At 45.8% G+C, this 11,060-nt stretch overlaps 1 protein-coding gene across 3 annotated transcripts in view; it reads left to right on the top strand.

Moving 5' to 3' along the window:
• The first annotated feature begins 8,561 nt into the window (after positions 1-8,561).
• Positions 8,562-11,060, top strand: part of AP4E1 (adaptor related protein complex 4 subunit epsilon 1) — a 59,253-nt gene continuing 56,754 nt past the window's right edge. Inside the window, exons 1-2 of one of the 3 annotated variants that reach the window (XM_087821446.1) lie at positions 8,562-8,711; positions 10,440-10,511. In XM_087821446.1, the coding sequence (XP_087677572.1) occupies positions 8,562-8,711; positions 10,440-10,511 (222 nt within the window). Of the gene's footprint in view, positions 8,712-10,364; positions 10,512-11,060 lie in introns of those variants that run through there. The other 2 variants (XM_087821444.1, XM_016210154.2) reach the window with 2 other exon arrangements.

Below are 11,060 nucleotides of genomic sequence, written 5' to 3'. Positions count from 1 at the left end.
ATGGGGAATAAACTAGTTTGTTCCCATGCTGTCCTAGGACCACTGCACCTTCTTAAGGTGCATGCACCTTACGTTCTGAGTCACTTCTCTGTCCTATTTTTAGCTTAGTGAAGCCGCCCTCCTCCCGGACTGGAAGAGACATGGGGAATCCAGTTCTAGAGGGTTTAATTTAATAGGCTCGGCCCCTGTGACACTACGGCATTCTGAGTGAAATTACCTGGGACAGAAGGAAAGATGGGGAAAGGAGAAAGAAGAGTCCATATTTACAGGGAAATGTACAGTCCAAAATTACAAGCCTAAAAGAGAACATCCATTCCCCCTTCATTTCAGGGCAGGGCTTGGAGCCAGAATCTCAGAACAGGAAGCCACAGGCAACCACTTCATTGTCAATATGGTGAAAGTACGGGGAAAGGAGGCAGGGGGTGGGGTAAGGTGGGGTGGGGACATGCTCCCTCCAGGCTCCAATTCCAGATTTAGGGCTGCAATTTCAGTTCTATCCCTAAGGCTGTGTGACCTTGGTCTAGTGGCTTCCACAGTCTGAGCACAGTATCCTTTTTTATAAAATTAGGTGATTGGATGGGTGGATGACCTCCAAATTTTCTTCCAATTCCCATGTCCTATAATTCTAAATCTTAGGAAGTCCTGCTATATAATTTTATAGCTTTTCCTACCAGGAAATTTCACTTCTGGGCTTTTGACATTTATTTCTTGGCTCTATTTTTAACTTTGCAAGGTAGAAGCTAGAGGAGGAATGGTGGGAACTGGTGAGAATTCAACAATCTTTGTGTCTGGGTCATAGGGTAGGAAGCACTGGAAGTTGCTCCAGTAATTTCTTCAAAATCTGGTCAACTGGAGATAATTTTGTCTTTTTTCCACATTTCTCTTTTCTAAGTACTCTGTCTTTTCTGGTAACCATTCACCTTACCCCTAAACACTTTTGCTGTTCACTGGCCTATACACATATATCAACTGATGTGCCTGAGTGATAAATATAATGATTATTTCAACAAATAATTGAGCATCTACTATGTACTAGATAAACAGTTTTCAAACTGTGACCTCAGGACCCCTCTACATGCTTAAAAATTATTGAGGACCTCCAAAAGCTTTTGTTTATATGGGTAATAACTATAAATATTTACTGAATTAAAAAGTAAAACAGAAAAAATTAAGCTATTAATTAATTTTATTTTACTTATTATTTCTTAATCCTTATCAGAGGTTATTTTTTCCATTGCTTTTCAGAGAGAGTGGAAGGGAGAGAGAGAGAAAGAAATATTAATGTGAGAGAGATAACATCGATTGGTTGCCTCCTGAATGTGCCCCAACCAGGGCCAAGAATCCAGCCTGCAACCGAGGTATGTGCCCTTGGCTGGAATCAAACCCAGGACCCTTCAGTCCCAGGGTGGATGCTCTAACCACTGAGCGAAACCAGCCAGGGCAGTTATTAATTGATTTTAAAATAGCCACAATAAACCCATTACAGGTTAACAACCTAAAAAACCCCAGTCAGGAGGAGAAACAAGCTGGCGGCGTAGGTAACAGCTGCACCCACCACATCCTGCAACCTCATCAAAATTACAATGAAAACACAGAACCACCATCACTCAGAGCCTCCTGAGATCTGGCTGAACAGAAGCCCTGCAACCAGGGAGCTGAAGGAGCACCGAGAGCGGTAGGAGGGGCGGAGACACCGGCAGATGGGGGCTGAATCGCAGAGACGCGGCCCCAGGCCAACACTCAGCGAGGGAATCTCGGCGGTGGGGGTTTCCCGGAGCAACGAGGGGTCCCAGCCCCACAGCAGGCCCCCAGCCCAAGGCTCCAGGGCCGGGAGGAGACAACCCCATAACTCCGGGCTGTGAAACCAGCGGGGACTGTCCCTGAGGGTCACGGAGGCCGCGGGAGCCCCAGCAGCTCCTCTCAAAAGGGCCCGGCACAGACTCCCTCAGACGCTCCCTCTGAGCCCAGCGCCGGGCAGCAGCCTGAAAGGACCTGGGACACTCCGGGAGGAACTAACCTGCCTGAGATCCGGGCGAGAGGTGGAGGGGCAGCTTCCTCCCAGGCAGAAGGGCTGGCAGAGGCCATGGCTCCTTTGGCGAGTCCTCCCCGCACACAGCCGGCAGGCAGGCGCCATATTTGAATCGCCAGCACCTGACTCTCACCTTTGGCCCCGCCCCGTGATTCCCGGAGGCCCCACCCCTCCCCACCTGCAGCTCATCCAGGCCATTTCCAGGGGCTTTTCTGTGCAAGTGGCCTCTCCAGCCTCATGCTTAGGCCTTTCCTAAAATCTCTCAAACAAGCAGCAGCGGGCCCCATACAGCTTGATAAGTGGCCCAGGCCTGGCACTAGCGGCAGCCTGCATTGGCTCATAGCTTGGCCTCTCTTGGACAACGCCAAGCCCAGCACAAGGAGCAGCCAACTACAGTTTGCTGTGTAGCTCATGCTGGGTGGCCCTGGGCAAGGCACTGGCACAGGTTGACTTTGTACCTCCCGGGAGGCCCCAGAGACAGTGCACCTGGTGGTCAGACTGAACCAAGCTGGATTACAACCCTACCACATCCACAAGTGACACACTCAAGGGGCACACTTGGTGAACACCAAAGCTCCACTGAAGTAAATCCTGATCCATAAGGGTGTCTCCAGCACAGAAGCTCTTTGGCTGTAGTTGCAGCTGGTCCTCACAGCTGATTGGCTGGGGGTCAGTTCCTCCCAGGGACACCAACAGCAACCAAGGCTCAACTACAACAGGACAGTGCACACAGCCCACACAGGGGAGCACCTAGAAGGCCCAGCTCAGGTGACTGGGGAAGCTGAGCCACTGGACCCTACAGGACACCTACTACACAAAGCCACTCTACAAATCCCAGGAGACATAGCAGCTCTACCTAATTCATAGAAACAAACACCTGGAAGCAGCCAAAATGTGGAGGCAAAGAACCATGTCACAAAGGAAAGAACAGAAGAAATCTCTAGAAGAGGAAATAAATGAAATAGAGCCAAGCAAGCTAACAGATACAGAGAATTTTGGTTATAAGGATGTTTAAGCAGGCCATTAGGGAAATAACTGAGAAAATCGATAACATAATAAAGTACCAATTTGAAATGAAGGCCATGCGAACTGAAATGAAGAATAATTTACAGGGAATCAACAGTAGAGTAGAGGACGCTGAGAATCACATCAGCAATTTGGAACATGAGGAAACAAAAAACACCCATCCAGAAGAGCAAAAAGAAAAAAGAATCCAGAAATATGAAGATAGTATAAGGAGCCTCTGGAACAACTTCAAGAGGCCCAACATTCATATTATTGGAGGACCAGAAGGGGAAGAAAGAGACCAAGGAATTGAAAACCTATTTGAAAAAATAACGACAGAAAACTTCCCCTACCTGGGGAAAGAAATAGACTTACAAGTCCAGGAAGCACAGAGGGTCCCAAACAAGAGGAACCCAAAGAGGCCCACTGCAAGACACATCATCATTAAAATGCCAAAGGTTAAAGACAAAGAGAGAATCTTAAAAGGAGCAAGAGAAAAGCAGTTAGTTACCTACAAGGGAGCACCCATACAACTGTCAGCTGATTTCTCAACAGAAACATTGCAGGCCACAAGGGAGTGGCAAGAAATATTTAAAGTGATGAAAAACATGGAACTACAACCCAGATTGCTCTACCCAGCAAAGCTATCATTTAGAATTGAAGGTCAAATAAAGAGCTTCACAGATAAGAAAAAGCTAAAGGAGTTCATCACCACCAGACCAGCATTACAGGAAAAGTTGAAGGGTCTTCTTTTAGAAGAAGCTAATGAACAAAAGAATCTGACGAACTAAATAGATCCAGAGACATTGACGCATGCAACAGATGATCATATTTCAGAGGAAAGGGGGGAGGGGGGTGGAGGGTGGGAAGAGATTAACCAAAGAAGTTATGTGCATATATGCATAACCCATGGACACAGTTAATAATGGGGTGAAGGCCTGGGAAGGGGGTGGGAGCGAAGTGGAGGGGATCAATTGGGGGGGAAAATGGGATACTTGTAATACTCTCAACAATAAAGATAAATTTAAAAAACAAAACAAAACAAACCTGTCATATATTCAAAACAAAAAAATTAGTGAGAGGAGTGTCATTGTTCTACAATTTTGCAAATATCTTTATTGTCAGTCTTAAGATAAGACAGCTGGATTATCATGCCTGGTTTTGCATTTAATCTTTAGCTTTGGGGTTTGTATTTGTTTCCTGATGCTGCTGTAAGAAATCACCACAAACCCAATGGTACAAAACAACAGACCTGCATGCCAGACATCCAACATCAGTTTCCCTGTCAGAAATCAAGGTGTGGGCAGGGAAGTGCTCCCTCTGGAGGCTCTAGAGGAAAATTTATTCCTTGCCTCTTCCACCTACTGGTGACTGCTGGTATTTCTTAATTTGTGGCTGCATGGTTCCAATCTCTGCCTCTATCCTCACCTCAACTTCTCTTCTGTGTGTGGTGCCTAATCTCCCTCTGCTTCTCTCTAGTAAGGACTTTGTGAGGGCATTTAGGGCCCAGCAGGATAATCCAGAATTATCTCTTTATCTCAAGATCCCTCTAATCACATCTGTACAAGTTTTAGTATATAAATTAACATTCACAAATTCTAAGGATTAGGATGTGGATGTATCCTTGGGAGCTGTTATCAGCCTACCACACAGTTGTTATTTTGTTTGAAGTTTATGAAGAAAACCTGATCTCACACAGATATGTAGTTTAGGAAAAAAGTATTTTAATAACCTTTGCAAATAATTATGAATATTCTTCTTTGATACAACACTACAACTCAACAAGAAGTTGTTTATTAAAGGTTTGTTGCAATGTGGAATTTGAAACCATATCAGTAAACTTTTGGTACTGGATTATAGTAAAATCATTGATCTGTAACACACTTTCAATGGATATTTAGTCCATGTACAATTTTATAACATCATACATTGATCATTTGGAAAATATTGGTTCACTGAGTTATACAGATCTTCCAAATGTTGACACATTTAATTATACATTATAAAACAATAATATTCATCAATATCACCACCAATCTTATCAGAACAGTTCTTGCATATTGGGAAATTATCAAACTCCTGGTAGTAGATACATATTTTCCAAAATTCTAATTTTCTTTTGAAAGCTTGAATTTTATCAGTGGAAACAAATACTGTCATTTATTTTTCTTGAAGTGACAGACTGGATGTCCATTTTCAAGAAAATCAGTTAGCTAATCATTATTTCAATTGAAAATTGAGTTCCATGAAGAAGAGTGGCTGGTTCAGTTTTCAAGTCAAACAATTGCATAAGTACTTTTCCTTGAAACACCTTTGTTGTGCATCAGAACTGCTTTATGTGTTCTTCCCATTTGTCACACACAATTTTAAAGGAAATGTACTCAAGGTTCGAGATTTAATAAAATTAAGAATTCTTACTGCTTCACTAAAGACATTTTTAGCCCGGCCAGGCGTGGCTCAGCGGTTGAGCATCGACCTAGGATCCAGGAGCTCGAGGTTCGATTACCGGTCAGGGCACATGCCTGGGTTGTGGGCACGATCCCAAGTCGAGGGGCCTGCAGGAGGCAGCCGATCAATGATCCTCTCATCATTGATGTTTCTCTCTCTCTCTCCCTCTCCCTTCCTCTGAGATCAATAAAGATATAGTAAAAAAAAAAAAAAAAGACATTTTTAGGTGAAACTGGATTTTAAAAATTATTTATTTATTTAGTTAATCCTCACCTGAGGATATTTTTTCCATTGATTTTTAGAGAGAGTGGAAGGGTAGGAGAAAGAGAGGAAAACATTGATGTGAGAGAGACACACAGATTGGTTTGACTGGTTGCCTCCCATATGCGCCCTGACTGGGGCCAGGTATTGAACCTGAAACCCAGGTAGGTGCCCTTGACTAGGAATTGAACCAGAGACTCTTCCGTGCTCACCTGACGCTGTAACCACTGAGCCACACTGGCCAGCGTGAGTGTATGGTGGTAGAGAGTACAGTTTGGAGCCTCTGCCTTGATTTGCGTCAAGGTGCCAGGGGTTTTTATACCATTAGTGCAAATGCCATAGTTGTTCCAGGATAAACTATGAGATTTAGAAAAAATTGTTCAATGGTTTATTTCCGCACCCCTGTGTTTAGTGCCAAGCATTTAAATAAAAGATCTTCCTCATATTCGTTGGTGCTTGCATTTCAAAGATACAAGCAAAGCAACAAGTCTAGCTACATCTATAATTATATAATTGTCTATCTGAAAGGCAGTATAATTCTGCATATGAGTTGTTAACTCAGTCTTTGCATTTGAACTATTTTTCTAATTTGGTGAGTTACTGCATCTTTTTTTTTAAAATACATTTGTATTGATTTCAGGGAGGATAGAGAGATAGAAACATCGATGAGAGAGAGACATTTATCGGCTGCCTCCTGCACACCCCCTACTGGGGATGGAGCCCCACAACCGGGTCATGTGCCCTGGAATCTTACTGTGACCTCCAGGTTCATGGGTTGAGCTCAACCACTGAGCCACCCCCGTGGGCAAGTTACTGCATCTTTGGAGAGTAGCACTGCTATGATTTCTTTGGCTGACTTTTCATGTAGCAGGCATTCATTGAGCAATGTACAAGCTTTATTAGTATCTCAGTGATTGTGTGCCCTTCTCTAGCCAGCGCAACACAATAATTTAACCTGTAAGATGCTTCCGTGGGTTTTTTATTTCTAGTTTGAAAAGTAGTAACCAAAAAAGCTTTGGCTTTTAAAGATCTTGTCCTGTTTAAAATCTCAGATTCCCTTTCCTTTAAACTTAATTATTGGTCTCAAAATAATGCCTCAACTTAACTGGCACCATCATAGTATTTGAAACTGTTCTGTTGCATATGACAAGATAAAGTAAATTATTAACATCCCTCAAGCCAAGAAAAAGAAAGGAGCTTTTGTTATGCTTTCCTTACTTATTTGCAGTTTCACCCAGATTCTTCCCTTTACCCGAGTGAGAGAATCCTCCACTACTGATGTCAGTGCCATCTGTTCCAGCGTCTTTAGATGTGGGAAGGTTGACAAAGCAAGTCTTCTCATCTCCCCATTTGTAAGCCAATGAAAGACCCTAAAAAACCCCCAAAAACCCACAAAATTTTATTTTAGAAAAAAAATTAATGTCTAAAAGAAGAACAGCTTCAGATAAAATTTAAACATTTTGAAAAGTTTTCGATAAATTTAAAAGTATTACTGCGAAACAAGTCAACAAAGCGGACCTTTTTCTTGTGTTTCTGCATAGGTACAAGGACAACTTAGGGATTTCAAAAAACCATTTGTTTTGGAGGATTAATGAAGTTACAGAGATTAGGTACAAGTGAAGAGAGCTCATAAGAACACACCACAAGTACTGAGGAAAAATTGAGTTAGTCTCTGAAAACGAATATATATATTATCCATATAGACACACACATATATATGGATTATATATATATCCCCTTAACCTTAGAGGATTCTAGAAAACACAGCAGGACCCACGCGCACATTTCACCTGCCAAGGGAGCGGCTGCACGTCCCCTGGAAACGCCTCTGGAGCTCCCGAGAGCATGAGAGCAGGAACAAGGAACAGTTAAGTAATAGGAATGTAGCTTCGACCTTGTGGGTCCCGGGCAGGGTCTGAGGGACCCTCGGAAGTCACCAGGCCACTCTGAGCAGCACTGCGCTGGGTTCCGTCCCGGGGGCCCGGGTGCAGCCCCCCGCAGGGACGTGGGGACCCGGGGCGGCAGCGGGGCTCAGGCCCGCAAAGGACGAGGCCGGCGCGCGAGGCCGGGGCAGGGACACCCATCCTCCCCCGTCTGCTGGCCACGTGGTCCCCCCCGCCCCCCGAGGGACCCGTAAGCTGCGACCGCAGAGCGGCAGGCGACCGCCGCCCGTCCTGCCTGTCCCCCAAGTCCCAGAGGAGGGCGGGTGAGAAGCGCCCGCGGCCCCGAGCGGCCCCACGCCGCGGGCTCTGGACCCGGCGGGATGGACCCGCGGGGCGGCCCGTCGCTCAACACCGCCAGGGCCCCAGCACCGCGTGGACCAGGCCCCCCGCACCGCGTGGACCACGGCCGCGCGTGGGGCCGGGGACCCGCACCGCTCCGGTCCCTGGGGGTGCGGTGGAGGGAGCGAGCGGTGGCCGACAGGGGCCGGGAACATGCACCCAAGCGGAGGCGGCTCAATGGAGAGGGAAACCTTGGAGGACGGAGCGTGGGACGGACGGTCCGAGCGGCTGCCGGGGAAGGACTCAGAGGTGCGCGGGATCCCGGGGTTGCCCCTGAAACCCGCGAGGTCCGGTCTTGCGATCGGTTCTCGGGACGTCAGCCCCGCGCGCAGACCGTGCGGGCGCCTTTCCCCCGCGGACTCTCGCGCCCTCCGGCGGCCGCTGCCGAGAACTACACTGTGCTTGTCCACGCGAGACCCAAATAAAGATTTCTTCTTCAAACAAACAGGAAGTGCCTACGGAGGCCGGACGGGCGGCGAGACTTGGGCCGGGCATGAAGCCGGGCGGCGGCCGGGGTGCGGGCGGCGGCGGCGGCAATGAGCGACATCATGGAGAAGACGCTGACGGCGCTGCCGGGGCTGTTCCTGCAGAGCCCGGGGGCCGGCGGGCCCGCGGCCGCCAGGGCCTCCTTCTCCTCGCGGCTGGGCGGCCTCATCCGCGGCATCACGGCGCTCACCTCCAAGCACGTAAGTGCGGCCGCGCCGGGAGGTCAGGGCCGCCGCGGAGGCCCCCGCGCTGGGCGGCCCGGGTCGCGCCGCCAGCCCCGGGCTGGCCCTCCCGCGGGGCTCGGACGGCGGGCGTGTCGGCCATCTCCGCGGCCGTCTGGAAGCGCCCCTTTCCTGCCGGGCCTGACACCGGAGGCCGGGTTCCCACAGTTGCCCCTGACACTGGCTCGCTTTGATCTGCGGGCACATCTCTTTAATTTTGGAACCTGCATGTGTTTCCTGAACGTTGAAGTGGGAAAGGACCAATACACATTTCGTAGGATCGGGTGAGGCATCCAGCGTGCGAAAAAGTTCAAGCGCGGTGGAAGTGTCAGCGCTCACCTTCCACGAAGTTCCTGTCGCGCTCAGGGCTCTCCGCCCCGCGGGCGCAGACCCGGCCGGCTCGGCCTGCCGTCGAACAGCTTTGGGGAGCTTGAGCTTTTTAGTTAGACCAATGGGTAGGGCAAAGAAAGAAGTGTAATTCATCCGAAATGTAAAAGTTGCTGAATGAATCACTGCCTCCAATGGATTTTGAAAATGAGCAGTTATTTTCCAAGTTACTAAGTTTTCATAGATTTTTGGTAGTTTCACAGATTGTGTAAGACACTGATTCAAAGCTTCAAGGAGCTTATATCTTTATAAAAAGTATGTTATGTCATAACTTGTTCAGAAGATATTTATGGGAGAGGTTATGTGTTAGACACCGAGGAGACAGGAAAACACACACTTCCTTCCCCGAAGGCGTTGATCTTGGGCTTGAGGGGAGGATAAGCAATATACAATGAAATAAGTACCAGGAGAGAATAAAAGGCGAAGGTTTTTCTTCAAAGTGCTCTGAGTGTTTAAAATGTTTTTTTAAAACTGAAATAAGATGAAGCTATACTGGAGAGGGTCTGCTTCACATTCAAAATTCATTATTTGTGGACTTAATGTTGAATGTCTTAATGTTTTGTCCTTGGCTAATTTTTTGAGATGCTGAGTGAAATTTTTAAAATGTTATTTCTGGTCCCAAATTGCAGTTTGAAATTATATGTAAGGTACCTGTATGTGGCAGACCTGTACCAGTAGTTCCTGATTAGCCACCCGCAAATTCAATGCGTAATTTAAAGATAGCATTGTATTAGCTAAAAATGGGGCCAGTTTTCAAGTGCTTTTAAGGAGGTAAGATACAATGCAGAGGATAGAAAGAACCACATTGGTGTATTTATTGTGTCAGAGAGAGATGGGAAGTGAGGGGAAGGATGCAAGCAGTGAGAACAAGAGGACAGAGAGGGATATAGTGTAAGGGAAACAGACTGATTTTTGGTTATGCCTTCTTACCCTATTTCTCTATTCCATGAAGACCTTTTAACTTAAGGGGAAGAGGTGAGACCCTTATTGCAGGCCAGTACATGAATTTCTGTTCTTTTTCTCCACCATTAATTTAAAAACACACACAGTTTTCTACTAAACTGTCTTTAAGGGGACAATAACTAAGTGAAAAAGAGAGGAAGGTGGGTTAGACTGGAAATATTTATTCTTCCCAGGAATGAGCCTGAGGGTTGGAGATTTACCTTTAAGCAAATCTTAAACACATAATTTTTAGGACTGTCCTTTAAAATAATGTTTCTTCTTATTGAAAGTATTATAAATTATATTTTCCCTTTAAAAAAATATTCTAACCATTTAAAAAGACAGTTCATGAATTTTAATATTTTCACTCTTTTTCAGGAGGAAGAGAAATTAATCCAGCAGGAACTGAGTAATCTGAAAGCAGCGGTTTCTGCTCCGACAACAACACTGGTAAGTTTGCATAGTCAGTGCCAGCACCTTTGGAATTAGAAACCTTGCCCACTGTGGAGTCCATAGTGACATCTAATTGATCACTTGCTAAAATCTGATTTATCATAGTCACAATCAGTTATGAATGGTAGCAAGTCAGATATTAACTTTAGCCTTTTATTATTGACTGGCTGCATGGAGCAAGGTTTGCTTAACTGATGTCAATTTAGTGCCAATGTGATGATAATTACATAAATGTGGCAGTACTCCTGGGACCCCAGTGCTGATCTTACTGTTTTAATGTTGTGCCCTGGGAAAAGGTGAGTATATGTCATTTAAAATAGTATTTTCAGACCTAAATTGACATATTGTAGATCTCATTTTACTGTTATACATCTTAGAGTATAGTTTGACTGACTGACAAGATAAAAAATGGTTTTCTTGTCTTAAAACTAAGTTTATTGCCTAGCATCTAAATCAGAATCCAGTTGTTTTTAAACTTGGTTCCATATAATTAGATTTTTTAAACAATAGTCACTGTGGGATTGTTTCTACATCATTAGATTAAGA

This window comes from Miniopterus natalensis, chromosome 1 (assembly GCF_054644295.1).
Source record: "Miniopterus natalensis isolate mMinNat1 chromosome 1, mMinNat1.hap1, whole genome shotgun sequence".
NCBI lineage: Eukaryota > Metazoa > Chordata > Mammalia > Chiroptera > Miniopteridae > Miniopterus > Miniopterus natalensis.
Note: the sequence above shows the minus strand (reverse complement) of the source record. Positions and strands in the feature narration are given on the sequence as shown.